Here is a 14,031-nt window from a genome sequence, read left to right as displayed (position 1 = left end):
CATAGATCACTTTATTATTTTACAAGCGGCCACATGGTGTGACTAGCCACACACACAATGTTCATTATACTTATTTTAGTACTCGTATAACAATACGAAGTATTATTCATAATGTATGATATTTTATTAATAATCTCAACTTAAGTAGTTTTCTTTTAATAATCTCACCTTTCAATTATTTATCAAAATCATAACTTTCAATTATTTTTATTTTATTTTTTTATATATTTTTATTTTTCAAATAATGGTAATTTAACCATGTTAATTATTATTTATTAAGGGTGTTTAGTAACATGATTATTACTCCGAACCATTTTTTTTTTATTTTAATTTTTTTCTTTGGGCGAAATATATTTATTTATCAGATTGAGTGAGTAAAACGCTAATTTGCAAAACTTCCTAGCTAAACCTCGATCAAATTTGGAGTATTTAACACAAACACTAAGGTTGCAAATTTTCTGTCCAGTGTTGCAGTAAAAGAAGTGTTCCCCAGATCAAATATGCCCATTAAGAAAGAACCTTGCAGAAATTTTCTGCGTGGGAGGTAAGCTACATTTTCTTCCTTCTTTATTTTTCTACAATTTTCTCTGTAATTTTTTTTATACAAATTATTATGGGTGTCCTTTAATTTCATTATTTTCTGTAATTTGGTGTTTTTCCAATTTTTTGTTTGTGGGTTTTGGTGGGTTGGAATTTGGGAGTTTTTGCTCCTCAATTTGACATTGTTTTGGAAGAGAATTGAATTTCTACATACTTAAATACTTGAGTGAAAGAATGATAAATACATCATTGGTATAAGGAAGAATTTGAGAATTTGGATAATACCCAGAATAGTTAAATTGTTGTTAATTTGGTAGAGAGTTCATTAGTATAAGGAAGAATTGGAGAATACCCAGATTGGTGGTGAAGGTTCTTTTGGGAAGAAGTGCTATTTGAGCTAAGATAATGAGTTTTGTTGTATAAATTTGCATTTCTTGAGACTGGATTAGGTTTTCGATTGTTCCGAATGTAACTTGCTACAGATAGGATGGAAAATAAAAAATGAAAAAATGAAAAAATTAATGTTTATGATTCATTAATTTGGTAATTGTATTAGTATTGGTAGGAACTAGGAAGGAAAGCAAGTGATAGTAAAGAAAGTCTTCTACTATCTTTGAATTGATTTCTTCCCCCAAGTTCATTCAATAATACATTCCCTTGGTTTCCATTATTCTTATTTGACTTAATTTCTTTATTTTGTTGAGAAGGAAAAAATGATTTATTGATTTTGCTTATTTTTGCACCATTAAATTTGCATTGGAAGGACTTATGAAGTGTCTTTAAGTGGCAATTTAAGCTTTGTAATGCATAAGTGTATCTTTGACTTTAGTATCTTCACCAGCTCACTTTTAGAGTTTTAGAGTAACCAAGTATGTGTATGTATTGAGTCCTCTAATTTTATATTATATAATCTGATCAAGGGTTTGTAATAAGTGGAACTCACCTGATATAATTTTTCCATAATTATTGGAATTGAATATGGGAAATCAGTGTACAATAATATTCGTGAAATGGTGAAAGTGGGAGTTAATATTGTATAAAAAAAGGAGCTGTATGCAACCTCCGACATGCAACCTTACCAAATCAAAGAAATTTGTAATATTTGCGTTTGCTTGGAAAAAAGCTGGCTTATTTTGGTATTCTGATCGTCACAATTTTCATATGTCATTCAGCTGTCGTTTTGGTGATAAATGTAAATTCTCTCACGCCACTCAGCAACAGCCAAAATCCAATGCTTTTGGGTTTGGTTCACAGACTGCCACACCTTTCCAGCAGCAGAAGCCCAATCCCTTTGGTTTTGGTGTCCAAAATAGTGGTTCTTCAGGAGGATTTGGGCAACCGAATTCAAATAAGGTTCTTGTCCCCACTTACCTGAAATCTCTGTGTTTTCTTAGTGAGTAGCTTCTCCATTGTCCATAATGATCTGCTACTTGCAGTCAATCTGAATTTTTTTAGTTTTGTTTATATATAAAATCTTTTATAACCACTGATAATAAGATTCATTTGCTATTTACTGATTTCAATTTGTGACTCCACAGCCTTTTGAGAATAAATGGGTTCGCTCAGAACAGCCCCAGAACCAGTCTCAGGCTACTAGTCACAAGTAAGTTTAATGTAATTTTTCTTCATGTCTGGAGAATGAGAGGAACAATTTTCTAGTTTCTTCTTTCAAGTTGTCCATTACTTATGATGTGGTAATTTGGTATCTGTAGGTGTACGGATCCGGATTCTTGCAAGCGTCTAATTGCTGAAGATTTTCAGAATGAGAATCCACTTTGGAAGCTAACATGTTATGGACATTTTAAATAGTAAGTTTTTTTTTTTTTTTTTTTTTTTTTTTTTTTTTTTTTTTTTTTTTTTGACTATAGATAATAGGTTTTGCTTACCACATCTGTTTGTTTATATCTTTGTTTATTGAGAAGGAAGCATTTTTCATTACTATGAGTTTTCGAATGAATTGATAAGTCGTTATCAATAAGTTTGGCTGTTTCATGAATCTCTGATTGGATGGTTCCTTGTGCTACCTTTATCAGCATAAATCTCCAAGTTGACAAATTTGATATCAGAGCAAAAAGGGATATTGGGAGGGTTTTCTGAGCATCTCAATCAATACTAAAAGTGATAATTCATTTAGATTTTCAGTTCAACCCCACTTCTCTTGAGGGTTTCAACAAAGAAGAGGGTGCCGTACTGCCGTGTATACAGTACAAAGACTTCGAAAGAGTTGATCTTACCTAGTAGTGTTCTTGCCTGATTACACTTGTGAGATTAAGTTGGATTTTGTGTTTTAATGCTGTTAAGTTTTCTCCTTCTTAAGAAAGGTTTAGTGTTTGTCTTTCTCCACAAAAAGTCTTGTTAAGCTGCAACAACCCCTTTCTGGCGAAGCTGACTTAATTGATCCTTGGTTACTCTTTTTTTTTAAAATAAAGATATTAAATTTCAGGGCGTGTGTCCGCGCACATGCGTGCGTGTGTGCCTATCACTCTATTTTGAAAAGACTGATAATTTTTTAGTTGTTGTTGTTTTTTTTTTTTTTTTATTTATAGTTATTTTTTTTAGAATATAATTATTAAAATCATGCATAGCAAGATGTATGTGAGAGTGAGCTAATGAAAAAATATTAAATATGTCATTTTATCTTATTTACCCAATCCTAAAGTGTATTATATATGTTGGGAGTATATGTAAAGGTGAAAATGTTATTCATTAGTGCCTTTTCAAGCTGTGTTAAAAAAAAAATTTAAAGATATATGGCCCCTTAGGTTCTATATATTATTACTAATATTCCAAGGGTAGGATTTTTTTTAACTATCTTTTTTTTTTTTTTTTTTTTTTTTTTTTTTTTTTGCAGCTTTCCATGTGATATTACCGGTGATATTAGTTATGAAGAGTTGCGGGCAGTGGCATATGATGATGCTAAATGTGGCACCAGTTTGCAGTCAATTGTAAGCCTTTTGCTTTCACTGCTAAATGAGGCATTAATTTGCAGTCTGTTAAATTTCTTGATTTTAAGGGTCTTTATCTCTTTGATGATCATCATTTATCTTACACATACATTATTTTCTTCCTAGTTGGCTTGCAAGATGCATTATTCCCATTCGATGTGAATTTTTCTATGTTAATGCTGATTGGTGTTCAATGGAAAACAAAGTATTTACCTGTGAAATAGCTGCGCACAGTAGTTTTTCTGAAGTCTGGATAAAGTTTTGTATATTGATGAACCGTATTGTCTGTGATGATTACTGTAGGGTCTGTAGCTATTAATACTAAAGGGATTCAAGCAATCATGGGAATGCATTAGTTTTTTCAAGTAGGATAACTGCAGTTTGTTCCACATGTGAATTGACAGAAAATATAATTTTTTAACAGGGAAAAAGATTGTAGCCTTTGTATTAAATTTGTTTCCTCTTTCCTGCTAAAATAGTTTTGTAATCGGTAATCTCATCAGTTCTTTTTGGTTTCATATTTTGTAAGTCTTCTCTAATTTACCTGCATGGAAAATCTTTGTTTTAATGACTAATTTTGTTGAGTTAGTTTGTGCTGAAGCCATATTGTTAGCTAGGGACTGTTGTTTTTGTTTAAAACTAGTAGCTTTATTATTTCCTTTCTGGAATATTGACACTGGGGTTCTGGGTGACATACTTACTTTGAGTTTGTTCAATTTTTTTTTACTATGACTAAACTCTTCCTTGCACAGGTTGAAAGAGAAAGGGGTTTAGTGAATTCTAAGAAGATCGAATTTGAAAACTTGCTTAAAAATCCATATACAAAGAATACATTTCCTGCTCAGCCGAACCAAAGTTTATTTCCATCAGCTAATGCCAGCTCGCCATCACCGACACTTCAAAATAGTGGTTTTTCTTCATTTGCACCTTCAAATCAACAGAATCCATCTCCTAACCTTTCATTTGGTGTAAGGCAAGTATCATTATGTTGGTAGTTGTGTCAAGCATAAAATTGTGCATTTATTGTGCCTGGACAGTGAACACAAACAGTCACCTTAGAGGGGCTGCAAAAAAACATGCTAATGTCAAACATAAAGCTTCATATCAGTACTATACTACCAACTAATATGTAAATGTTGGAGCTCTGAATGAATTTTCTGCTATACTTTTTATGATTCTACTATAATTCATTTTACCTGATACGGTTGAGCATTCACTTGTTGCAGGCCTTCTACTCCATCAAACAGTGCTTTTGGGCAATCCCAAGGCCCTGGCCCATTTGGAGGAAATAGCGCTCCTTCAGGTTAGCAAGTGCACCTTTCACGTCCCAGTGCATCTAGCATGTGCTATCCTGTATTTTCTCTTTTCTATGTAAGTACTAGAGATTCCTACGTGAGATGCTGAGAATGGATACTTGGACACTTCAAGTTAAAAAAATGCACCATTATCTGATAAAGGTCCTTGTCCAAGGCTTATACATATATGTTGGATACTTTAGCTGAGTCTATGTGCCATACATGGTATCCTTTCATCAGTAGGGTCTCCATTCATCTCCTCATCTCGCCACTTGGAGATAAATTGTTTAACTAGCTTTTACAATCTGTAGGTCCCTTTGGCACTCAAGTTTCTGCACAACCAGGTGGAATTCTGCCTGCTGCCAACAAAAGTGGCTTCGGAAATAGTGGCATGAGTAGTCAAGGTACTGAATATATCTCCTCATCTTGCAAAATGGCGATAAATTGTTTAACTAACCTCTATTTTCACTAGGTATTTTTGGCACTGAAGTTCCTGCACAGCCAGGAGGAAGTTTTGCTGCCAACACAAGTGGCTTCTTTGGCAACAGTGCCATTAGAGGTCAAGGCAGTCTATTCCCTGTGCAAGCAGGGGGGAATACCTTTACTCCTGCTGTAGGCTTCGGTAATATTGGAATGAATAATCAAGGGCCTCAAGTGCCAGTGCAAATAGGTGGAGCTCCAATTACTTCCAACACTGGAGGCTTTGGCAATAGTGGTATAAATAGTCAAGGCAGCCAACTACCTTCAACTTCATCAGTATCACTTCATACTCAGACTCCTGCAGTCAACAATTCTACTACAACTTTCAATGGATTTGTTGGTGCTAATGGAGTTCAACAAACAACGTAAGTTTAGGTTAACATATCGATCATAGACATCTTTACATATCATAAAATTAATGTGTAAACTGATGTATCTGAGCTGATTGATAACTTTATGTTATGTACTTTAACTCTGACGGTCTGACCTATTCTTGGCAGAACATGACCTTGTATCTACACCCTCCTTCATGTTTAAACCTTAAATTTTATTATATACCTGTGACCATATTGACACTACTTTGGTTCTGATTTTCTTGTTTTCAGAGACAACAATCCTCCAGAGATCTCAGCTGTAGATGCAAGCATTTGGTTGAAGCAGGAGTGGAAGCTTGGAGAGGTAAACCTTTTATCACCATTTCTTCAGCTCGTTGAACTTACATATTTATATTATAGTGTAACAGCTTTTATAAGCTGCCAAAAATATCCATATGGTGAAGTGCAAAGTTGAAAATTTGTTAACACTGCTACAAGAAAGTTCTCAATGTAGTGTAATGACTTTTGTGACCAGCGTCTTGTATTCTGGGATACAGTGAAATATGAGAAGTGCTCATACGATCATAGGAAGAGTCACCCCACCTCACTTGGATTAGTAGTCATCCGGATGTTTTGAAATAATTAGGCCTGTGTCTTCACCTTATTCAAATTATATTGAGTAAAAAAAAAATCAGTGGAGGAAAATAATTTCAGTTGAGTAAAAAAAATGTTGATCTCAACCAAAATAAATTAAGTTCAACAAATATATGTCCAGTGAGCTTTTGACCGCAAAATATAGTAAAATAAAAGTTTTAATCTATTAAAATAATTTAAGCTCAGCAATTATATTGTAATATCAGTAAATTTAATTTAAGTTTAGCAAAAATATTTAAGCTCAATAAAAATAATTTAAGTTCAGCATAAATAAGGTGTAGAGAACAGGGCTATTTCCAAATTCTAATAGTGTACGATTGGATTTCCTGATGTCTTTACTAAAAATAAGAGACGGTGGAGCTTAGTAATACTCAATTATTTAATGAGTTATTTGGTTTGGGACCCAGTGTAATACTTTGTAGCTAAGTAGTAATTGCAGAGGAGAGACTATTGTGGCAAATAATCATAATTCAAGTAATGGCCAAATTATCATAATCCTTGAAATCTTGCAATATGAAAGTTGGTTCACATACCTGTTTTGAGCACGAAATTTCATTCATTTGGTTTCAGATTCCTGCGCATAGGATCCTATTTGTGTATAAGTGTATAACTCATTTAAGTTCCCTCTACAGATTCCAGAGCAGCCACCTCCCGAAGCTTATGTTAGATAGAGATAAATGGCTAAGAGAGTTATTTGGACCCACTCAAGAACAAAAGGTACAAGAGAGGAAGCTTGCTAATGATCGTTGATGTCTGAAGAAATAGAGTAGCTGCTACGAAGTTCGCAGTTCAAAAACTGATATCTTTTCTTGATCCTATCTGGATATAATGATTCTTGTGAACATTTTTTCAATACGAATTGATAGATTAGTGTTCTAACGCCTACACACATGTTAATAGGTTCTAGGGAACTCACATTTTATCTGAGGTTTTGGTTATGATGATAGTATCGTATTATAATGTAAATGTAGATTGATATAACTGACAAACTTACTCTTGGTTTCACGAAAAAGTTTTGGATTTGTTCATGAGGTCAAACTTTGATCTCCACTTGCTTAAATTTTTTTTTTTCTAAAGATGGTCTCAAGATTGTATCTTGTACACCGGGTTCATGGACATGTTGTCTTGAGATGGTGTGTCAATGACAGACTTAACCATCCTTTGATGATATATATTTCTATAAGTTTCAATGTCACTCTATAACTTTAAAAGTCACCCAAAAACCTTTAATCAAGCCTAGATTGTGAAGGGAAGCCTAATCTGTTTTGTCTGTAAGACTTATTGCAGCTTCTCACAATCTCACTTGTACTAATTTAAGATTGTTTCTTGTAATAGTTTTGGGTTTTTGGATTATTTCTGCCCATATCATATATGGTGATGAGATATTCGCTTATTTGGGTCAATATTTGTTTGATGGGGGGTGTCAATTACGATTGGAGTGTCGAATCATTTTTGGTTCAAGAAAACAGGGGAAAGGAAAATAATGGGGGTAGAATAACCAAGCATCTACAGAAGGAAATGAGGATAAGATTTTAATTGCCTTACTATACTCTTGGAACATCTTTACAAACTTTGGAAGAAAATGCTCCGTATTGTATCTCTTGAAACACACAATTTTGGTGAAATTCTCATGTTTGCTCAGAAACATGGCCGTGCAAAACCTGGTAGAACCAAGAGCAGCATAATTCATGCCCAGATTCATATCCTTACAAAAATGGCCAGAGCTCAACAGCTCTGCTAAGAACCATGTTTCTCCTTCGCTAATCAAGTTCAACACATTTAACTATCGACACCTATGAAAAGCAAGATCAAGTGACATTGGTATTAAACTGTCACGCAAAGAATTTTGTATGCTATAAATATAGAAGATATTGAACAAGCCATGATCACATAATGGCATAAACAGTCAGGGTTACGAGGAAACCCCATAGTGCTCCAGCTATAACTTCAACCTCAGTGTGACCAATTGATTCTTTTAGAGCTACATTTGAATTAGTTTTCTCTAATTCTTTCCCCCTCTCAGCTGTACTGTTCCATAGCCTAGATCCGAGTAATTGAGTTGCAGTTGTCTGTTCTTTACTAAAAGTATTCGGTTCTTCAAGGAGACGTGAGCTTTTTGCGTTTGTTGCAGATGACTTTTCTGGTACAGAATTTCTGATTTCTTCATTGTCTTTCATTACAGACTTTATCTGGTCTTCCATCAGCAGCCTGTTTAGCGTTCTAGCATGAATTCCAACTTCTCTCCTTACTCCCTGACAAGATAATATACTTTAAAAATCAGGGCCGCTGATTCCAAACTGTTTAGGAAAAAATATCACCAGGAAAAACAGAACAGTGAAACAATGAGTATCGTGTTCTCTTGTGTTGGCTGCAGTGGTCCACGTAGCTGCAGTGGTCAACATAGCTCTTTCCCATAGTAACAGGCTAGGTTGACTTTGTTAAAATTATACAGGACTATTGGAAATGGAGGGTGGGAGCATGGAACCTATAGATTAGACAGATTGCAGAAAAATAGATGTCACCAAATGTAAATGAATACATTAATTTATACCTGTGCATCATACATAACAAGTCCTGCATAAACAACACTCATTCCAAATATTGAATCGGAGAAGCCCCTGCATTTAAATAAAAAACATGTTAAAATAGCAAATAAAGGACATACTACGAGTACAATGAAATGAATAGAAACATAAAGAGTAAAAAACAATAGCATTGCTAAATAAAAGGTTTTACAAGAGTCAACCTATCAAGTGCCAGAGATGTCGCTGCAGCCACAACTGCCTGTCAATTGGAAAAACAGAAGACCTAAGAAATGCAAAAAGATCAGCTTACAAAAACCCAATCTCCCAAACTACAATCAAAGGTAGTATTCCATATAGTGATGTTCTATTACTAAACACAAGGGAGACTACTTCAAACATGGGTATGCCAAAACATATTGACACATAAACCCTGTTTTCTCAAATCTCAGATCAGAAAAGAAAGTACCACATCACACAAGGACTATACAGAAAGCACTTTCACTTGCTTCACTTTAAGCATGCTGAAATGAAATATTTCAATAAAAGCAGTCCTATTTTCCTATACATAAGCTTACAAAAATACCCTTCATATGAAGGAAGTGAAAGCAGTCGCACAAACCAAATTTACCGTCTTGACAAACCTGGTATGCTACATTTAAGTATATAACTATTTAATTCTATCCATTTTCTTATTTTTTTTGGACACAGAATAAACTATTTAGTTTTATAGATAAGAAGATTCACATTAGAGGCTATTATTGGGAAATCTAGGAGCGGTGTTATGCTAGAATAAGCAGTGCACAATACTTTGTATATGCACTCATATATTTTTTAATGTAAAAAGTTTTTAAAGGCATTAATTTTAAGATCTTTTATCTATGAACTGCCCAAGTATGTGCAAACTTTCAAATCTGGGAAATGTATGATTTAAATATATTCTTTGGATTTTACAATATGACATAAAACAAGAAGGTGCATCAATGGCCATGTACCATTTGCTTCATTTCCCACAACTTAAAATACTGAGGATCTTATATTGTGCCCCCCTTGCATATTATGAAGAGGATGATGCAAAACCTAAACGGTGAGCACAAAAGAGGACAGGGTTTTCTTTATAACCATCCATATAGACTTGAACAATACCCCTCTCAAGCTCTAACTCCTCTCTCTTGCTGGACTCACAGTATAAGTACAGTATATATTATGATAAAATAACATTTGATGATATGATTCCTGTCTCATAATACTATGAAATTTTTGGGAGTTAAAAAGCAACTTATATAGCGAACAGGGAACAATATAGGGTTTTACTTGCAACAAGTCTTGATATAGTCAGATTTTATGCTCATCGTACAACACTGGAAAATCTCCTCATTATTTTTCTTCATATTGCTAGCACTTCCTTTGCAACTTTTCTTGGTATACATGTTTTAAGTCCTCATACCCCTCTTCCTATTCCTCCGAAAAAGAATATACCCCCTCTATAACTCTATTTCAAACTAATAGTTTAGTATAAGGTTATAAATATACATAGAGTTGGCTATTTCATTGGAATTCAGGACTAGTAAGTTATATTGTGTACATATTTAAACTGCTCAAGCTAATGATACATTAATATATCAAGTGATTACTAATTTACATTAACAAGAAATAAAGTCAGTTAAGTGGTCAAATAACTTGAAATTAAGACAATAGGACATTGAATTGAGGCCAGGATGTATAAATGATTAGCACTAACCATCATGGAAACAAATGAATACCACATTACCACTAATAGAACTCCATTTAACCAACCAAATTCGCCGAATTCGATAATTAGAAGGGTTTTGTTCAGAAAATCAAACACATCATACAAACCAATTATCAAATCAAAGTCAAACAACAGCATAAACACAAGTAACTGAAAGTGTGTGCTCACAGAAGAATGAGTTGAAGGGAATCCACCAGCTTGAATAACAGCTTTTATATCAAAACTTTTGCCATACAGCAAAACTGATGTAAATGGCTTTGCTAATTGCCCAATTGCTGCTGATACACCTGCTGCAATCAAAACCTATCCAAAAAAAACATGAAAACCCTTAAAAATGAACAAGAAAAATCCCAAAAAACATGAAAAAGAAGAATACCCATTACCTTATTTTGGGTGATTGTAAGAATATCATCAAAACCAATGCTAAGATGACAAGTGAATTTAGGGGGAGAATAGGAGGAATTTAGAGGGAAATGAAAATGACCCAGATTAGGTTTTTTCCTGTTTTGTCTGAGAAAAGAAATGGGTGTTCTTGGATTAGAGGTATTGGGGAGAAAGCAACAATTTACTGACATTGTTGAACACTTGTTAGAATAATACTACAGTAAACTTAGCTCCAACAAAATACACCCAGAAAATCAAAAGGGTTTTATATAGTAGTATATAAAAGTTTTATAAATTGGAGTATTATTACTAGATTTGCTTATAAATGTTACACGTGGGTTCAGTTGATAATGAGTTGTTGAGTTTTTGATTTTTAAGAAATACTGTTAGGCAAATGGGTTGTTCTCTTTCTGTTGCATTTGAGGATGTAAATGAGTTGATACGTTCATGAATTACTCGTGAACAAATTCTGTCAAAACTTGTTTATTAAGTAACAAACAAGCTTGAACAAAAATTTTAAGCTCGTCAGATAAATGAACAAAGTTTGAACAACATCATGTTCGGCTCGAAAATGCTCCGTGAACAACTCGTTTATGCACATTTATGTTCACGTTCGATTATAACTCGGTCAAACCTTGTTCAAGCTCAAAAAATCTCTATTATATTAAAACTGTTATAAAATATGTTAATAATGGATGGTCATTATAGCTTGTAAATATCACTTTTATGACTATCTTAAGTATGGTTGTAATAGCACCCTTGTAATCCTCCTTTGTCATTAGGTCACATTAACCCTCTCATGAATGGACTCTTCATTGTTCATATAGGTTACAATGTTCTATCATGTATATATATAGGCGACTCATGAAATGGATGAATATAGACATAACACAATTACCTCTCTACATCTCTCTCTCTTATTCTCCCTTTCCCCTTATTTTATGATACGTTATCAGCACCATACTCTAAACGAAACTATTACATTATCACTCCTTAAGTATACTAGCCAAGAAAAAAAAAAGTCCAAAGTGAAAAATGTCAAACCTAGCCAAGCTCGAATTTGTGGCCCTTGATATTACCGGAAAGAATTATTTATCATGGGTGTTAGATGCTGAAATACACCTAGATGCTAAAGGGCTTGGTGAAACAATCAAAGAGGCTAATAAGGCAACCGGTAAAGCAGGTAAACCTTTGTGATTTTTTTTGCACACGTGTCAATATGTAATTGGTTGAGAAAAATAAAGAAAAGAAAATTAAAAAAAAAATTAAAGAAAAATGTTAAAAAAAAATAGAACAACCCAGCAACACCCACCACCACACGAACACCACCGCCGCACATCAAACCACCACCACCGTTGGCCAAAAATGGCCGATATTGGCCACAAATGGCCGATGTTGGGGCTGAATACCCTAAACCGGCCGATTTCAGCCGTTTGTGGCCGATTTCGTGCATAGGCGTCGCCGATTTCGAGGGTGGGGAGGGGTTATCGTGTAGGAGTTTATAGGTACTACGCAGCGGAAATAACATGAATCATATTCATACAGTACCTAATCCCAAGATCTAATGCATAACACATAAAGAATACATAATTGTACCTTTGAAGCGTGATTCCACGTGCGATCGAGCAAGAACAAGGGGAGATAAAGAACCTCAAGCGTGATTCCTCTACTTGGTCCACGGGCATGGATTAAGACCTCCACTAATGCTAATTAGTTGCAATTGAAACCTTCAATTGACCTTCTACGGAGAAGAGCGAGCAACGAACCACCATGAACCACCACAAACACCACATGCGCCACCTAGGGTGGCCGGCCGTACGGACGAGGGGAGGAGAAGGAAAGCCGTGAGTTAGAGAGAGGAATTAAGGTTTTTGGGATTGGTTGCCTTGATGTCAAAATACACTGTATGTGGACTATGACTGCTTACATCCAACCCTAGGCATGGATCTTATTTATAGATCCCATCTCTAAATAAGAGCCCATGTCAAAAGCCCAAAACCTAATTCCAATCTAACTATGCTAGCCCAATCCAATTCATGATTAGTTAATTGAAGCAAAGCCCCATTAATGGGCCTCTTACTTGCTTAACCCAATACCCTTGTGTGTGACCTCATAGGATCCATTCTAGAGGGCTTTGGACTATTTGAATAGTCCAAAGATCATCTCTCATAGTGTAGCAACAGAGGATGACGCCCAAAAAGAATGAACTTATTATTTCCATAATAGTGATCCTTGATATATCTAGTAATTGCACTTATCGAAGACATAACTCCTTCATATCGGTGGCTGGGGAGGGGCAATCGGGGGCTGGGGAGGGGTGTTATCGGGGCTGGGTAGGGGTTATCGAGGGTGGGGGAAGGGAAGGGGTGGCTGGGCGGCGGTTTCTGGTAGCGGGGAGGGGTTTTCGAGGAAGGGGATGTTTTTCCGGCAGGGTAGGGGGTGGGGGTGTGGTGTTTTCCGGGATAGGGTGGGGGCTGGGTATTTTTCCTTTTTTTTAATTTTTGTTTTTGTTTTTCTATTTTTTTTGGACCTATCACGTGTTGACACGTGTCTAGGTAACCTGCTACATCAGGTTAGATGACCTGTTGGGTGCAACGAAAATCAATACCCCCCAAAGTTGGGAGTGATAGATAATAAACTGAACTTGGGATTATTTTCGGCGGATGAGGCAAAGTTCAGATTAATGGGAGCAGTTTTCCATAAAAATTTAAATCCCGCTGTAGGCACGTAAAATTTATACATGTGCCACATCGGATTTAATACGGTTAAAAGACAAATTATTGACTTGGTGTTATTTGACTATTTATTTAAATTTAATTATTTTGGGTGAAATAAATTAAATTAGCCCATTTTAATTGTTTTAATTAAATTGTTCATTTAATAGCAAAAACCTACTTAAGTGGGTTAAGCTACATAAATGAGTCAAGATTACCACGTCAAAAGCCCAACTTCATTGTACATCAAACCCTAACCCTAAAAGTTGCTCACTCTATAAATAGAGGCTCTCAACTTCATTTGGAAGAGAGGAAAAAGAGAGAGAAATACCTAGAGAAAACAAGGAGATCAAAATACAGAGAAAGCCTCTTAAATACTCAAAACCTCTCCACATAAAACCTCTCAAAATAAATACTCTCAAATACTCTA

General features: G+C 35.0%; 2 protein-coding genes across 2 annotated transcripts; one reads left to right on the top strand and one right to left on the bottom strand.

Annotated features, from left to right (window-relative positions):
* Positions 1-226: 226 nt before the first annotated feature.
* On the top strand, positions 227-7,299 carry LOC145594821 (zinc finger CCCH domain-containing protein 46-like). The gene is made up of 11 exons (XM_081651159.1): positions 227-544; positions 1,713-1,893; positions 2,079-2,143; positions 2,253-2,348; positions 3,392-3,485; positions 4,238-4,458; positions 4,712-4,788; positions 5,092-5,184; positions 5,253-5,625; positions 5,866-5,938; positions 6,861-7,299. The coding sequence occupies exons 1-11, from the start codon at positions 501-503 to the stop codon at positions 6,897-6,899; spliced, it is 1,356 nt and encodes a 451-aa protein (XP_081507285.1). The 5' UTR covers positions 227-500; the 3' UTR covers positions 6,900-7,299.
* A 468-nt stretch (positions 7,300-7,767) lies between these two features.
* On the bottom strand, positions 7,768-11,123 carry LOC145595084 (uncharacterized). The gene is made up of 5 exons (XM_081651442.1): positions 10,887-11,123; positions 10,672-10,806; positions 8,975-9,012; positions 8,780-8,846; positions 7,768-8,480 (listed from the first exon to the last, which is right to left on the bottom strand). Exons 1-5 carry the CDS (start codon positions 11,076-11,078, stop codon positions 8,115-8,117), a joined length of 798 nt encoding a protein of 265 aa, XP_081507568.1. The 5' UTR covers positions 11,079-11,123; the 3' UTR covers positions 7,768-8,114.
* Positions 11,124-14,031: the final 2,908 nt, after the last annotated feature.

The sequence above is a fragment of the Chenopodium album genome, chromosome 19, assembly GCF_948465745.1.
Source record: "Chenopodium album chromosome 19, dcCheAlbu1.1, whole genome shotgun sequence".
NCBI classification, from domain to species: Eukaryota; Viridiplantae; Streptophyta; class Magnoliopsida; order Caryophyllales; family Amaranthaceae; genus Chenopodium; species Chenopodium album.
This window is presented reverse-complemented; position numbering and strand designations above follow the sequence as displayed.

Excerpts from the sequence above, each read along its gene's own strand:
- LOC145594821 (XM_081651159.1), top strand. The coding sequence starts at position 501 with ATGCCCATTAAGAAAGAACCTTGCAGAAATTTTCTGCGTGGGAG. Across the intron at positions 4,459-4,711 it reads AACCTTTCATTTGGTGTAAG|GCCTTCTACTCCATCAAACA; the intron begins GCAAGTATCATT and ends CACTTGTTGCAG. Across the intron at positions 5,185-5,252 it reads TAGTGGCATGAGTAGTCAAG|GTATTTTTGGCACTGAAGTT; the intron begins GTACTGAATATA and ends TATTTTCACTAG.
- LOC145595084 (XM_081651442.1), bottom strand. The coding sequence starts at position 11,078 with ATGTCAGTAAATTGTTGCTTTCTCCCCAATACCTCTAATCCAAGAACA. Across the intron at positions 9,013-10,671 it reads TCCCTTCAACTCATTCTTCT|GCAGTTGTGGCTGCAGCGAC; the intron begins GTGAGCACACAC and ends TCCAATTGACAG. Across the intron at positions 8,481-8,779 it reads TTGTTATGTATGATGCACAG|GGAGTAAGGAGAGAAGTTGG; the intron begins GTATAAATTAAT and ends TTATCTTGTCAG.